At 41.5% G+C, this 17,236-nt stretch overlaps 1 protein-coding gene across 1 annotated transcript in view; it reads right to left on the bottom strand.

Moving 5' to 3' along the window:
• LOC104701124 (transcriptional regulator ATRX homolog) overlaps window positions 1-2,855 on the bottom strand; it is a 4,591-nt gene extending 1,736 nt beyond the window's left edge. Inside the window, exons 1-11 of the mRNA XM_010416767.2 lie at window positions 2,698-2,855; window positions 2,198-2,620; window positions 1,622-1,932; window positions 1,418-1,495; window positions 1,215-1,317; window positions 1,027-1,115; window positions 786-897; window positions 568-621; window positions 429-477; window positions 237-337; window positions 31-146 (exon numbers count right to left, since the gene is read on the bottom strand). Of these exons, the coding sequence (XP_010415069.1) occupies window positions 31-146; window positions 237-337; window positions 429-477; window positions 568-621; window positions 786-897; window positions 1,027-1,115; window positions 1,215-1,317; window positions 1,418-1,495; window positions 1,622-1,932; window positions 2,198-2,605 (1,421 nt within the window). The 5' untranslated portion in view covers window positions 2,606-2,620; window positions 2,698-2,855. The remainder of the gene's footprint in view (window positions 1-30; window positions 147-236; window positions 338-428; window positions 478-567; window positions 622-785; window positions 898-1,026; window positions 1,116-1,214; window positions 1,318-1,417; window positions 1,496-1,621; window positions 1,933-2,197; window positions 2,621-2,697) is intronic.

Here is a 17,236-nt window from a genome sequence, read left to right as displayed (position 1 = left end):
GAAAGGTTGACAAAATTGGCGTTAACTTACTTCATCTTTGCTCTTTCAGCTTTGTCCATAGGAGTATCTGTCCAAGCTGTAGTGTCTCCGCGTCCTTCTCTAGCATTTCTGCTAAATGTTGTTGATTGTTGCACGGCCACCCCAACCTGCAGAAGAACCCGAGATACATATAAATTTTTACCCTAACCAATAGTTAAAAACCTTTTTCTACCAATGGGTAATTGTCGATCTCTCACCTTTCTTTCAGGAGGAAGGGTGGTCATCCACTCATCTCTTTTAGGTATAGGTTTAACCTCAGTTGCTGCCAGCAGCTCTGCATCACCTTCCATTGATATGCCTGAAAACCCAAGAAAAACAGCATTAAATTTTCATACCGTAATAAAGGCAAAGAGATTAGGGAGCTGCATAACACAGTGATTCCTCATCACCTTGAGATCTTCTCCATTGTGCTGCTTCTTGCATTGAACGTAATTCAGCCTGCAGAGCAAGAATACCGTGTCTTTGTAAGCCAGACATACAGATTTTATCCCAAAAGATTGCATAGATCAATCAGGCAGAATTACAAACCTTAAATGCCTCTTGTTCCTCCTTAAGTTTAATCTTGTCATCCATTGCTTTTCTCTGTAGACAGTGTCGGTAATACATTAGAGATATAAAACAAAGGGCAACAAAAGAGATGGTATTAAGGGAATATACATAAATAAATGTTGAGTGGCCACATGATTCAGTAAGTCTCTGAGAGCATATAGAAAAACAACCAGACAGTAGATGATTCATTATCTCACCTTTTCTGGATCTTGTAATTCCTTGAAAGCTTTATTCAGTAAAATGAAAGCTTCCTGGGCTTGGGGATGAGAACATTTGTCTGGGTGAACAAGAAGAGACAGCTTCCAGTACCTACAAACCATAATTGTCTATATCAAATTATGCAACTGATTGCGTAAAATTGTGTAAAATGATTGAGCGCAGTTATTTAGTGACTAATAACCATTTTTCTTGATTCCAAAAGTGTAACAGAATCCATACCTCTTTTTCATATTATCAGCAGCCATATTGTGATTTACTCCTAAGACATCGTATGGACTATCAGGTTCAGCTTCCATAATCCGGGTCACCTGCTTACATAAGGAGTATAAGATGCTACTCTAACGAATTATCCATAAAATTTGAAAACAAAGAATTGTATCTATATTGCCAGAAGGAAAACTATGAACCTCTTCAAATCGCTCTGCCTCGTTAGATGATGCAACTTCAGCAACAACAGCTGGTGGAGCAGGTCCAATGAAATATTCTGAATCTTCTGCTAGCTCAGCTTCTCTGAGGTATATTAATAAATATTTATTAAACGGTTTAATAAACATAAAAAATAATTAAAAAAAAAAAGATAATCTTAGAGCTAATAATCAATTAAAAGTACCTAAGTTCAGCTTGAGCTTCTGTTAGCTTTGCTGCAGCAGCAAGTAACTCCGCGGATGGCATTGCAGGTCCAATCACCCTATAATCAAATTATAACACCATCATATTTTATCCTCTAGAGTCTAGACCCACATTAAGATCTAATAGGATAACTATTTAATATGAAGCACACTAGAAAGAACCACAAAGAGAAAGCGTGAATCACCTTTTCTTTGGACCAGCAACATCATCATCAGCTGAATTCGATCCTAAATCGTTCTCATCTGCCAAAACCTTTTCAGTCTTCTTTAATGGGACAGAATCATCACAGTTTTTCTCAACTTCTTCTTCTCCGCCTTTTATAAGATGCCCCACCAAATCTAAAGAAGGAGAAGCACCTGGTGGTAATAAAAAGACTCTATCACCACGTTCCTTAAGCTTCAAAGAAAGAAACAGCTTCTTCAACCGCTTCTTCAAAGCGCTCTCGGAAATACCCTTAATATCAACCGCTTGCCCATCATCTATCATTTTCAAAAGCTACAAAAAAAGGACATAAACTTAAAATATCAAAGCAAAACAAAAGACATTGGACGCATAGCACTAGCAATTATTCAGATTCACCATAAAATACTACTACTCATAACTAAATCTAGTTCGGGGAAAGACGTATCATTTTCACCAGCTACACAAAAAGGTCATGAAATTCGAAATCTCAGCACATACAGAGATATTGGACAATGATTTCAGGTTCACCTACTACTCATAAACGAAACCTATCCAGAGTAAAGAAGTATCACATTACCTGTTTCAAATCACTGCCAACATTAGGAAACTCCAAAAGCATCTCTTTTACCACAGTTTCAGGCTCATCCTGTGAACTCTCTTCATCAGAGATGGGATCATCAGAACCAGACTGTGACTCAGAATCAGACTCATAATCACGCTTCTTGCTCCTCCTCTTCTTCTTCATATCTCTCCTCTTTCTCTCCCTCCTCTCCATCTTCTTCCACTTTTTCTCCTTCTCCTTCTCTCTCTTCCTCCGCTTCTCTCTCTCATAACTTCCTCCGTCACTTTTCCGCCGCCCCCTTTGCTTCTCCCTCCGTTTTCTAGAAGACGAATCAGACTCGTCGGACGAGAAAGACGAAGACGACGATGCTGAAGATGGAGTATCGTCTTCCAAATCAGCATCTCTCTTCCTATGCTTACCCATTTTGTTTCGATCACCCTGAAATCAGATTTCAACCTATAAACCCCCAATCACAAAATTGAAACGAGAAAGTTAACTATTGACCTGTCTATTACCTTTCCTCTACTCTTCCGGCACCGTTGAGAACGAGAATTAACTTTTCCGGTGGAGAATTAACCTAGGATATGTGTACTCCGTCCTAACCGTATCTTTGTTCGTCTTTAGGTCTTCTGCTTGTGGAAAGAAGAGATGAGCTAAGATCGGCGACACAAGAAACTGCGTCGTTTAAACGAAAATGAAAATTAAACCCATTTATTTTGCATGTTATGGGCTATTTTTCAACGCTAAGCCCGTTTAGGCCCATAATAACATCCATATGAAGCGGTTTATAAATTACGATCGTTATAATTTTGGGATACTAGAAATAATTGAGTTTAGGAGCTTAGAAGTGTGACTATCGAATTGGGTTAATTATTATCCTGCTCCGACTCAGGACTACAAAAAAAAAGTTATTTCTATTAATTAATAATCTATAGAGGTTCCACTTATAAGCATGAAATCTACTTAACTTATTGATCAAATGAATTAAAATTTTTTGAAGATTGTCAAATGAATTATGTTGGATCAAAATCTCTACTTAACTTATTGATCAAATGAATTAAAATTTTTTGAAGATTGTCAAATGAATTATGTTGGATCAAAATCTCCCATTGTGCATGGAACTTTCACTAAGGATCCATAACTAAAGAAGGTGGCATATGTCTTCCGGATGTCAATAGGGAAAATTTCAAAAAAAAACGCCAGCTATTTAATATTTTCCAGAAAAAACATGAATTTTTTTCGTTGCCCGAAAAATATATAGACTATTTTTAGTTGATGAAAAATACATTATCTTTTTTTAATTTTTTCTCCTCTCTGTTACGACCGTTAACGGCATTATGACAGTGTTACTATTTTTTGAAATGTTTTTTAGAAAAAAACACAAACTATTTTTTTGCCAGAAAAATACATTAACTTTTTTTTCTTTGCCTAAAAAATATATAATTTTCCATTTCTTATTTTTCCATTAAAAATGTTAGAGATCATAACTCATAATTTTCTCTGTTCTTTTGAACTTCATATAAGTTTTCACTACTATTTAGGATAACTAAATTCAAGAACAAAAATACACAATTAAATTAATCAACACTTAAACTCTAAAATTTCATGAGATCTACATCTTTGTAAATCAAATAAAGCCATTCTTCATCTTCACTTGGTGAAAACCACCATATCTCAGACGCAGATGGAGTAGGTGACAACAACAATGATCAGGTATTTGTTGACTCTATCACATGTGCAAATGGAGTATGAAAGGTATACAAAGGTCTATGAAGGTGGAGATCTCATGAAATTTTAGAATTTAAGTGTTACGTTGATGAAGTTTCAAATTTTGTAAAGTCGGTATAAATCCAAAAACAACACTAATTGAGAAATTTGGAATCGGTTAATCTAATTGTATATTTTTGTTCTTGAATTTAGTTATCGTAAATAGTAGTGAAAACTTGTATGAAGTTCAAGAGAGCAGAAAAAATTATGAGTTTTGATCTCTAACATTGTTAATGGAAAAATAAGAAATGGAAAATTATGTATTTTTCAGGCAAAGAAAAAAAAGTTCATGTATTATCAATGGAACCTAAAATAGGAGAAACCAGTATTGAAGTGGTCGAGTATAAAGAGCTTCGTGAGAGTTTGAGAATACGAGGTGAAAAACGGATAAGTTTGCAATCCGCAAATGGGCTTATGGAAGAATAATAAAAAAAGACCAAGTTGATTCAAAATCAAATGAGCTTCAATACTAAAGGAAGACTTACCAGCTACTAGTTATCATAATGCTAAGAATGTCCAAGGCCATGTATGTTAACACACCAAAACGATGTTTGTTCTCTCTCCAATAATGCAAAACATTCAATTGAGGATGACTTTTCATTTCTAATTTTTGTTCTTCTAAATACATACGCAAAGCCGACTTTCCGTCTTCCATATAATCTGGGACATCATCCAAATCAAACAAATCATGTATCATTATATTTTAAACATGTTAGAAACTTAAAACAGCTCATAAAGTGAGAGTACTTAAACTTACAAGAATAGAAACGACCCGACCCATTTTTTATAATAATAAGAATAATAGTAATTAACTAATTAACTAGTGGTCTCATACCCACTAGCCATCTAACCACAAACAATGAAACAGCGGAACATAACCAACAAAATACCATTAAACCAATAACCAATAGATCTTAAACCAATAACCAATAACCAATAATTCAAACCAACAGAGTCATAAAACATGAAACCAGCAACAGCTCAACTCGATGCTCTGTGACTGGCTCTATGCGAGTTTAGATCCTCAAGTTCAGAAGGTGATCTCCTTTGTTGACAATGCACAGGTTCTTTGGGACACCTTGCGTGTTCGATACTCTATTGGTAACGCTTCCCGTGTTCATCAATCAAATTAAGTCTTCCATCGCTCGTTGTGCTAAAGATGGACAAACCGTTGCTGACTATTTCGGGAAGCTCAAGGTGATGTGGGATGATCTCGACGATTTTGAGCCCCTTCTAGACTGCTGTTGTAGCTCTTTGTCGTGTCCTCAACGTCTCAAGCAACAAGTTCGTCGCGATCTTGTATTCATCAATTTATCATGGGTCTTGATGCTTCTCGGTTTGGTACTACGCGTACCAACATACTTAGTCGTCTTAACCGCGATACCGACATGACACTTGATCATGTTTATTTTGAAGTTATTGCGGAAGAACGACATCTCATTGTTGCACAATCTAAGGAAGAACGCATTGATGTTATTGGTTTTGCTGTTAAATCAGGTGTGAATGCTATTGCATCTTTTACTCGTCTAAATCAAGGACCATGTACTCATTGCGGCCGCACTAATCACTCGGTTGAGACATGCTTTGAACTTCATGGATTACCCGATTGGTGGATCGAGAAGCATGGTGATTCTCATGGTGGTTTCCATAACGAGTCTACTTGTGGTCGGGGTCGTGGTTCGTACAGAGGTCGCAGTCGTGGTCGTTTGTCTTCTTCTTCTTACCATGTTAATAATGCTCAAGCTCACGTCTCTCCTGCTGATGACCTCTCGGATATTCCCGGTGTGAGTAAAGAGACATTGTCTGTGATCGTGAACTTGTTGAAATCCGATCAATCAACTGGCAATGACAAACTTTCTGGTAAGTCTACCTGTGTTGAATTTTTACTTGACTCTGGAGCATCTCATCACATGACCGGTGATGATGAACTACTTGTGGAGATTCATGATATTCCTCGTAGCGTTATTGTTCTTCCCAATGGGAAGCACACATTCGCTACTAAAGAAGGGACAATGCTCCTTGGTGATCATGTCCAACTTAACCGTGTCCTCAATGTTCCCGATCTTTCTTGCACTCTCATCTCTTTGGCGCGACTTTTACGTGAACTATCTTGTTATGCTGTGTTCACTTATGCATTTTGTGCTATACAGGACCGCACTTCGAAGATGCTGATTGGCGCCGGTGAAGAGAGATGGAGTTTATCATTTTTGTGGGGCAGTTTCCACAAAGACTCATCATGTCACGACATCTACACAGTCTCTCTGACATGAGTGTTTGGGGCATCCGTCTTCGAAGATCCTTTCTAGTTTTTTTTCTACATATCCAGATCTTGCACCTCCCAGTAGTGATATTAATGGTTTTTGCGAAGTTTGTATTCAAGCTAAACAAACAAGATCAGTTTTTCCTCATAGTTCTAATAAAGCACAAAAGATTTTTTCTTTGATACATTGTGATGTGTGGGGTCATTAACAAACTTGCTTCTACTTGTGGAGCTCACTATTTTCTAACTATTGTGGATGATCATTCTCGGGCTGTATGGACTTATCTTCTCATAGCCAAAAGTGAAGTTGCCACTCATCTTAAGCAATTTGTAGCTATGGCTTCGCAATAGTTTGGTAAAAAGATAAAAGTTGTTCGTAGTGACAATGGTAGTGAGTTTATGAGTCTACACTCTTTCTTCAAGGATCATGGCATTCAACATCAAACCTCTTACGTATACACTCCTCAACAAAACGGTGGGGTTGAACGCAAACATCGCCACATCCTCAACATGGCGTGTTCTCTTCTCTTTCAGTTTGACTTACCCACTAAGTTTTAAGGTGAAAGTATCCTCACCGTTGCGTATCTAATCAATCGTAAACCTACTCCATTACTTAATGGTAAGACACCGTATGAGATTCTTCACTCTACTTCTCCCATGTATGCTCATCTTCGTGTGTTTGGCTGCTTGTGCTTTGCCAAACGTCATTCATCCCGTCATGATAAATTTGAAGAATGAGGACGCAAGTGTATCTCTATGGGTTATCCTCATACTCAAAAAGGCTGGTGAGTCTATGATATGGAGACTCACTATTTTTTTGTTTCCCGGGATTTTATCTTTAATGAGGACGTTTTTCCATTTGCAAAGGCGCAAGTATCCTCTTTGACGCCTCCTTCTCCGATTATGCCAGCTCTGGTTCTTGCTGATGACGAGCTTCTTAATGAGGTCACACCACCCGACGTCATAAACAGGAGGAGCATCGTATTGCCCTCTCCGGGTTCATCTCCTGCTCCAATTTCTCCTCCTTCTCCTGTTGATGAATCCACTGTTCCTCTTGATATTAATGTTGATGCTTCCGATGCAGAATCTGGTGATACTTCTGCGGGTTGTGATATTGGTACTGAACCGCTTGGTCGCGGTCATAGAAAACAACAGAGGTCTACTCGTCTTAAACTGTATGTTACTTACTCTGCACGTCATGATGAAACTCTCATCTCTCTCAAGCCTGCATCCTCTCCAACATCTTCAGGTACTTGTTTCTATCCTATAGCACACTATGTATCTTGTGACAGGTTTAGTTCTGCTCATCAGTGGTTTCTTGCGGCTGTCACTATGGTCGATGAACCTGTAACTTATAAGCAGGCTGTTCAAATCCTCGAATGGCGCGAAACTATACGCAGGGAGATTGACGCTTTAGAACTTAATGAGACATGGACACTTACACGTTTACCACCTGGTGTAAAAGCTCTCGGTTCGAAATGGGTGTATCATTTTAAATTTCACTCTGATGGTACACTTGAACGGTATAAGGCTCGATTGGTTGCTCTTGGTAACCATCAGAAAGAGGGTGTTGATTTTACGGATACATTTGCTCCTGTTGCTAAGCTACAAACGGTTCACACGTTGCTTGGAGTGGCTGCCGTTAAGAATTGGGAGCTTCACCAAATGGATGTGCATAATGCCTTCTTACATGGAGACCTCGACGAAGACATTTACATGAAACCACCTCCGGGGTTTCTTCCCGATGATCCTTCTCTTGTGTGTAAGCTTAAGAAGTCTATTTATGGTCTCCGCCAAGCTCCATGCTGCTGGTTTTCCAAGCTTTCTACCGCACTTCTTGACTATGGGTTTGTTCGTTCTCATAAAGACAACTCACTTTTCTCTTACACTCGCGGGTATGTTGTTCTTCATGTCCTTGTTTATGTGGATGACTGAATTGTCTCTGGTAATGACTCTACGCTCCTCTCGTCCTTTAAAGATTATTTGAGTCGTTGCTCCAAGATGAAAGACCTTGGTGCTATGAAGTATTTCCTTGGCATCGAAGTCGCTCGTGGACCTGACGGAATTTTTCTCTCTCAGCGGAAATACTTTCTTGATATGATTGATGAATGCGGTCTCACGGGTTCTCAGCCTGCTAATACTCCATTAGAGAAGAATCATAAATTGTTGTCATCTACGAGTAAACCTTTCTCCGCACCTGATCAATATCGTCGCCTTGTTGGGCGACTTGTGTACCTTACGCATACTCGTCCTGAGTTGAGCTATGCGGTGAACATTCTGGCCAGTTCATGCAAACTCCGCTTATGGATCATTGGGACTCTGCTCTGCATTTGGTTCGTTACTTAAAATCCTCGCTGGGCCAAGGAATTGTTCTCTCTTCTACTTCTCTTCTTCAGATTAATGCCTACTATGATTCGGACTATATTAAGTGTCCAACTACTCGTCGTTCTCTCACTGGTTATATTGTTATGCTTGGTGACTCTCCTCTCATTTGGAAGAATAAGAAATAATCACGTGTGTCTCTCTCCTCGGCTGAAGCTGAATATCAGGCTATGGCCATGACTTGTTGATAACTCTCTAATTCACATGTTTTTAGCATCCCTTTTTGTCCATATTTTGCATTATTCATACCATTAACTTAGCATTTTTAGGTCATTAACTGTATGAATTCACTTTTAGGCCATTTAGGGTGTTGCATTTTTGCATTTGCATAATTTGGATGAAAACAGGTGCTTAAGAGCCTAAAATGGGGAAAAACAAAGACAAACCCGAAGATGTACCCGAAGGAGCCATCGAGCTGGAAGAACGAGTCTGAACCCCAACACGATCAAGGAGGATCCAAGAGCATGAAGACCAACCCGAAGATCTACCCGAGGACTAACTCGACCTCATCCTCGTGTACCCCATCGAGTAGACCCTCGCGCAGGTCTGGAAAGCTAGGTCAAAGGGGTTTCCATATATAAATCCCTCCTCTCCTTCCTCGCAAACGAGCACGCCGCAGACCCTCAAACCAGAGAGCGAGAGCTTCTGTGAGAGAACTGAGCGACTCAAACACTTTTCCCTTTTGTTTTAGATTTTATTTCATAACTTTTTATCATTTCTTTAGATTTCTATCTTGTACTCTTATCCCTCTACTTTATCGTTTAATATAATGCAATTTTTGTTTATATTTGCTTTGATGTTTCCTGCTATGATTTCCGAATAGTGTAGTAAAGTTTCTAGGGATGGGATAGATGATTTTGTGTTCTTGATCGGTTAGGATGTCTTAGTTGATTGTATATGTTTAATAGATTTCCTTCTAGATTGGTGTTCTTAATGCTATCAACAAACCGAGAGGGTGAGATTAGATCTAAGGTGTTTTACCACTGAGAGGTGTAGATGAGATGCTTGAATCAACAAATGCTAGAGGTTTACTCACTTAGCCTAAGAGATTAGATGAGTAAGGGGTTTACTGACAATAATGAATCGGATCTTAATGCCTGTTTGGTCATGTTTCTCCAACGAGAGTTGGGTAGGGGAGTGATCAAGGTTGATTGTTTTTATCACAAGAGTGTTTTAACAAGATTTTAGAGACTCATTGTCTAGGAAATATTTGCTTGAGACATGTAAGACATTTGTACTGGTTAGGAATACTTAGGATTCGATTACCCCATCTTTAGAAGCTTTTGTATTTTAGTTGCTTGCATTTCTATTCATCACTCGATCCCTTACCCGAGCAGGTACACGATCACCTGCTTCGAGTAACCCCTCGAGTTGTTCATACCTTCTTTGCTTACTCGATCACCCCACCCGATCATGTACTCGAATGCTTGCATCGAGTGCTTAGGTCGTGTGGTTCCTTGTTTATATTCTTTTCTTTTATTATTTTAGGATTGTTAGACAAAACCCCATTATTGCTTGGCTTGACTTGCATTGTTCTGATTGCCTCCTTCCTGCTAGCATAAAAAAACCATTTGGACTGATAACCCTTTGTCCTACATCTGCATAGGGAATTGATATCCTGGGTGAAAAACCTGTTATCAATTTGGCGTCGTTGCCATTTGGTTGAATTTAATTTTGCTACGTTTAGGATTTCAGCACTTGCTAGATCAAGTTCTCTTATCTACGTTGGTTCGGAATCTTACTTGTTTGCTTTCGTTTTTGTTCGTTTTGCATTTCAAGTACAACTCGTGTACCTACCCGACCCGTCACTCGATCACCTGGATCGAGTTGACCCTCGTGTACACCCTCGGCCACCTACTTGTGCATGCAAACACGATCCAAAGGTAGCCGCAACTTGAGTCCATTCATCGACAACATCGACAAACCAAGGTTACTTCGTCAACAACAAGTTCCACAACCGCAACCACCCACAATTGAGGAGACAATGAACAATCAAGACGGTCCACCAGCTCCTCAAGCAAGGACCTACATAGGAGCAGGGGATGCTCCATCTACTCACACTTGAAGGAATGGCATTGTGCCACCTGCTGTCCATAACAACAATTTCGAGATCAAGAGTAGTCTCATCCAGATGATACAAAGCAACAAGTTTCATGGATTGCCAATGGAGGACCCATTGGATCATCTGGATGAATTTGATAGGCTCTGTAGCCTCACTAAGATCAATGGAGTTAGTGAGGATGGATTCAAACTCAGGCTTTTCCCATTCTCTTTGGGAGACAAAGCACACATATGGGAGAAATAACTCCCCAAGGAGTCCATCACTNACAACAAGTTCCACAACCGCAACCACCCACAATTGAGGAGACAATGAACAATCAAGACGGTCCACCAGCTCCTCAAGCAAGGACCTACATAGGAGCAGGGGATGCTCCATCTACTCACACTTGAAGGAATGGCATTGTGCCACCTGCTGTCCATAACAACAATTTCGAGATCAAGAGTAGTCTCATCCAGATGATACAAAGCAACAAGTTTCATGGATTGCCAATGGAGGACCCATTGGATCATCTGGATGAATTTGATAGGCTCTGTAGCCTCACTAAGATCAATGGAGTTAGTGAGGATGGATTCAAACTCAGGCTTTTCCCATTCTCTTTGGGAGACAAAGCACACATATGGGAGAAATAACTCCCCAAGGAGTCCATCACTACTTGGGAAGCATGCAAGAAGGCATTCCTGGCCAAATTCTTCTCCAACTCCAGAATGGCAAGGCTGAGAAATGATATTTCCGGCTTTGTTCAGAAGAACAATGAAACGTTCAATGAAGCTTGGGAACGTTTCAAGGGATACACTACCCGATGTCCACATCACGGCTTCAGCAATGCTTCATTGCTGAGCACACTTTACAGAGGAGTGGTCCCCAAGATTCGGATGTTGCTGGACACCGCAAGCCATGGTAACTTCCTCAACAAGGATGTTGATGAAGGTTGGGACCCAGTGGAGAACTTGGCTTAATCTGATGGGCATTATAATGAGGAATACGATCGTATTGTGTGATCTACAGGAGAGGAAGATGCCAAGTACAAGAGGGACATGAAAGCCCTCAATGACAAGCTCGATAAGCTCCTCAACCAACAGCAGCATGTTCATGCAATATCAGAGGAAGAGCATTTTCTACAACAAGATGGGGAGACTGTACGGATAGAGGATGTTAACTACATCAACAACCAAGGAGGTTACAACAAAGGGTAAAACAACTACAAGCCGAAGCCAGGCTTGTCCTACCGAAACCGGATGCATAGCCCAATGCTTCCATCTAGTTCATCATCGGTGGAATTCATATCACTGATGCACACAGTCCAATCCAATCAGAAGACCGACACAATACACATTAATACAAGATTCGATGATCTCGCCTGCCGTATATCCGCCAACTTCAAAGAACTACATAACAAGTTTGATAAATTGGGATCTCAAATTCAAGTGCTCACAGATAACTCGGATTCCACCTCAAAAAGCCCTACGGAGTCTGCACTCGCAATAGCCCTACGGAGTCTGCACTCGCAATAGCCCTACGGAGTGGACGACAACTACCACCTCGAATGGCACCACTGAACATCACTGAGGACAGTAATGATTTAGATGGGGAGGATCTCCGTGAACCGGCCACTACTGCTGAACCACCAATCCACTCCCCAGAACAACCCGACCCTGCACCCGACCACACTACTCGAATAGATGATCAGATTGATACTCTGGTAACTCTGTCTCCTACAGGCAAACTGGGAGGAGAGAAACAGAAAGAAAGAAAATTCATCCCTCCACCCTACAAGCCACCATTGCCATTCCCTGGACGATTTCGCAAGGAACTTCTGGAGAAGTACAAGGCATTGTTCGAGAAACAAATGCAAGAACTCGAACTCCGCATGCCTCTAATGGACGCTTTCACTCTGATACCTCCTTACCAGGAATTCCTGAAGGACGCAATGATGGAGCGGATCAAGCAAGTACAAGGGATGGTCATACTCAATCATGAGTGCAGTGCCATACTCCAGAGGACTGTTGCACCTAAGAAGTTGAGCGACCCGGGATCGTTTACCTTACCTTGCTCGATCGGACCATTGAAGTTTGGAAGATACCTTTACGATTTGTGGGCATATGATAGCCTGATGCCACTAACTGTAGCCAAACGTCTTGGATTCGAGAAATTCAAGCCTACTGACGTCCAACTGGTTTTGGCAGATAGAGCTACGAGGTTGCCAAGCGGAGTTTTGGAAGACTTGCCGGTCAAGGTAGGGTCAGTAGATGTACCAACCGACTTCATGGTTTTGGAAATGGATGTGGAGCCAAGGGATCCGCTTATCTTAGGACAACCATTCTTAGCCACTGCAAGGGCAATGATTGATGTAAGAAATGGGAAGATCGATCTGAAGCTCGGGGAAGACCTCACTATGCAGTTTGACATTCGGGAAACTATGAAAAAACCTACAATAGCTGGTCGAACCTTCTGGATAGTGGAGTTAGACAAACTGCGGGAGGAGGCATTTGAGGAGATTGCAATCGGAGATTGCTTACAAACAGCACTGACAAATGATGGTAAGGAGGGATTTGTGCATCAAGAAACAGAGCTCTACAAGGAGCTGCTTGATACTTATCGAGAAGTCATCGAACCAGAACTAAGTGAGGACATGAGGGAAGCTGAAAGAGAGGGAGTGATGCTCGACAACAGAAGTTTGGACAAGTCAGTAGTCACCTCCTACGTCATGTCATGCAGTTTCTAAACACCAGCCCACCCGTACGCTAACACGATCGCCCCATGGAGTAGGATGATCGAGCACAACCTCGAGCAGCAACTCCAAACCACTGATGATTGTTTTGAGTCTAAAGCGTCTAAAGTGGTACTCAAATCTCTTCCATCTGGGCTAAGGTACGCTTAGGACCTAATTTAACCTATCCAGTGATCGTCAATTCTAGCCTGCCAGAAAAGGAATTGAAATTGCTTTGCACGCAATTAAGAAACTATAGGAGAGCAATAGGCTATACTCTAGATGATATCAAGGGTATATCCCCTGATCTCTGCACCCATCGGCTAAATCCGAACTTGAAAGAAATGGTGAAAAAGGAAATTCTGAAGTTGCTTGATGCTGGAGTTATCTACCCCATCTCTGATAGCACTTGGGTGTCTCCGGTGCACTGCGTCCCGAAGAAAGGAGGAATCACTGTCTTTAAAAACGAGAAAGACGAGCTAATTCCCACAAGGACAATAACCGGTCATCGAATGTGTATTGACTATAGGAAGCTTAACNTTTACCTTACCTTGCTCGATCGGACCATTGAAGTTTGGAAGATACCTTTACGATTTGTGGGCATATGATAGCCTGATGCCACTAACTGTAGCCAAACGTCTTGGATTCGAGAAATTCAAGCCTACTGACGTCCAACTGGTTTTGGCAGATAGAGCTACGAGGTTGCCAAGCGGAGTTTTGGAAGACTTGCCGGTCAAGGTAGGGTCAGTAGATGTACCAACCGACTTCATGGTTTTGGAAATGGATGTGGAGCCAAGGGATCCGCTTATCTTAGGACAACCATTCTTAGCCACTGCAAGGGCAATGATTGATGTAAGAAATGGGAAGATCGATCTGAAGCTCGGGGAAGACCTCACTATGCAGTTTGACATTCGGGAAACTATGAAAAAACCTACAATAGCTGGTCGAACCTTCTGGATAGTGGAGTTAGACAAACTGCGGGAGGAGGCATTTGAGGAGATTGCAATCGGAGATTGCTTACAAACAGCACTGACAAATGATGGTAAGGAGGGATTTGTGCATCAAGAAACAGAGCTCTACAAGGAGCTGCTTGATACTTATCGAGAAGTCATCGAACCAGAACTAAGTGAGGACATGAGGGAAGCTGAAAGAGAGGGAGTGATGCTCGACAACAGAAGTTTGGACAAGTCAGTAGTCACCTCCTACGTCATGTCATGCAGTTTCTAAACACCAGCCCACCCGTACGCTAACACGATCGCCCCATGGAGTAGGATGATCGAGCACAACCTCGAGCAGCAACTCCAAACCACTGATGATTGTTTTGAGTCTAAAGCGTCTAAAGTGGTACTCAAATCTCTTCCATCTGGGCTAAGGTACGCTTAGGACCTAATTTAACCTATCCAGTGATCGTCAATTCTAGCCTGCCAGAAAAGGAATTGAAATTGCTTTGCACGCAATTAAGAAACTATAGGAGAGCAATAGGCTATACTCTAGATGATATCAAGGGTATATCCCCTGATCTCTGCACCCATCGGCTAAATCCGAACTTGAAAGAAATGGTGAAAAAGGAAATTCTGAAGTTGCTTGATGCTGGAGTTATCTACCCCATCTCTGATAGCACTTGGGTGTCTCCGGTGCACTGCGTCCCGAAGAAAGGAGGAATCACTGTCTTTAAAAACGAGAAAGACGAGCTAATTCCCACAAGGACAATAACCGGTCATCGAATGTGTATTGACTATAGGAAGCTTAACGCGGCCTCGAGGAAAGATCATTTCCCCCTGCCTTTCATTGACCAGATGCTGGAATGACTCACTAACCACCCGTGTTATTGCTTCCTTGATGGGTATAGTGGATTTTTCCAAATACCCATACACCCTGCTAACCAGAAGAAAACGACATTCACTTGCCCTTATAGCACTTTTGCCTATAAGAGGATGCCTTTTGACCTGTACAACAATCCCGCGACTTTCCAAAGGTGCATGACATTCATCTTCTCGGATTTAATCGAAGAAATGTTGGAGGTTTTCATGGATGATTTTTCAGTATATGGAGCTTCTTTCTCGTCTTGTCTGTCAAACCTCTGCAAGGTGCTGAAAAGGTGTGAAGAAACCAACCTAGTGTTAAACTGGGAAAAGTGCCACTTTATGGTCTAGGAGGGAATAGTTTTAGGGCACAAGATCTCAGAAAAGGGTATAGAGGTCGACAAGGCTAAGATCGAGGTAATGGTTCAGCTGCAACCTCCTAAATCGGTGAGAGATGTCAGGAGCTTTTTAGGGCACGCAGGGTTCTACAGGCGATTCTTTAAAGACTTCTCTAAGATCGCACGACCGTTAACGCGGCTCCTTTACAAGGAAGCAAAGTTTATTGTCGACAAGGACTGTTTAGACGCCTTCAACAAGATAAAGGAGGCTTTGGTGAGTACGCCAATAGTTCAAGCACCTAATTGGGACTATCCCTTCGAGATTATGTGTGACACGTCAGATTATGCTGTGGGAGCAGTACTGGGTCAAAGGATAGATAAAAAGCTCCATGTGATCTACTACGCCAGTAGAACCATGGACGATGCCCAGACGAGGTATGTGAAAACTGAAAAGGAGCTCCTTGCTGTGGTTTTCGCGTTCGAGAAGTTCAGAAGCTACTTAGTCGGTTCGAAGGTGATTGTCTACACGGACCATGCTGCTCTGCGGTACATTTACTCAAAAAAGGACACCAAACCTAGGCTCCTCAGATGGATCCTTCTTCTGCAAGAATTTGACATAGAGGTCCTGGATAAAAAAGGAATTGAAAACTGGGTAGCAGACCATCTGTCCTNCGAGCTAATTCCCACAAGGACAATAACCGGTCATCGAATGTGTATTGACTATAGGAAGCTTAACGCGGCCTCGAGGAAAGATCATTTCCCCCTGCCTTTCATTGACCAGATGCTGGAATGACTCACTAACCACCCGTGTTATTGCTTCCTTGATGGGTATAGTGGATTTTTCCAAATACCCATACACCCTGCTAACCAGAAGAAAACGACATTCACTTGCCCTTATAGCACTTTTGCCTATAAGAGGATGCCTTTTGACCTGTACAACAATCCCGCGACTTTCCAAAGGTGCATGACATTCATCTTCTCGGATTTAATCGAAGAAATGTTGGAGGTTTTCATGGATGATTTTTCAGTATATGGAGCTTCTTTCTCGTCTTGTCTGTCAAACCTCTGCAAGGTGCTGAAAAGGTGTGAAGAAACCAACCTAGTGTTAAACTGGGAAAAGTGCCACTTTATGGTCTAGGAGGGAATAGTTTTAGGGCACAAGATCTCAGAAAAGGGTATAGAGGTCGACAAGGCTAAGATCGAGGTAATGGTTCAGCTGCAACCTCCTAAATCGGTGAGAGATGTCAGGAGCTTTTTAGGGCACGCAGGGTTCTACAGGCGATTCTTTAAAGACTTCTCTAAGATCGCACGACCGTTAACGCGGCTCCTTTACAAGGAAGCAAAGTTTATTGTCGACAAGGACTGTTTAGACGCCTTCAACAAGATAAAGGAGGCTTTGGTGAGTACGCCAATAGTTCAAGCACCTAATTGGGACTATCCCTTCGAGATTATGTGTGACACGTCAGATTATGCTGTGGGAGCAGTACTGGGTCAAAGGATAGATAAAAAGCTCCATGTGATCTACTACGCCAGTAGAACCATGGACGATGCCCAGACGAGGTATGTGAAAACTGAAAAGGAGCTCCTTGCTGTGGTTTTCGCGTTCGAGAAGTTCAGAAGCTACTTAGTCGGTTCGAAGGTGATTGTCTACACGGACCATGCTGCTCTGCGGTACATTTACTCAAAAAAGGACACCAAACCTAGGCTCCTCAGATGGATCCTTCTTCTGCAAGAAT

Source organism: Camelina sativa, chromosome 7 (assembly GCF_000633955.1).
Source record: "Camelina sativa cultivar DH55 chromosome 7, Cs, whole genome shotgun sequence".
Taxonomy (NCBI): Eukaryota; Viridiplantae; Streptophyta; class Magnoliopsida; order Brassicales; family Brassicaceae; genus Camelina; species Camelina sativa.
Note: the sequence above shows the minus strand (reverse complement) of the source record. Positions and strands in the feature narration are given on the sequence as shown.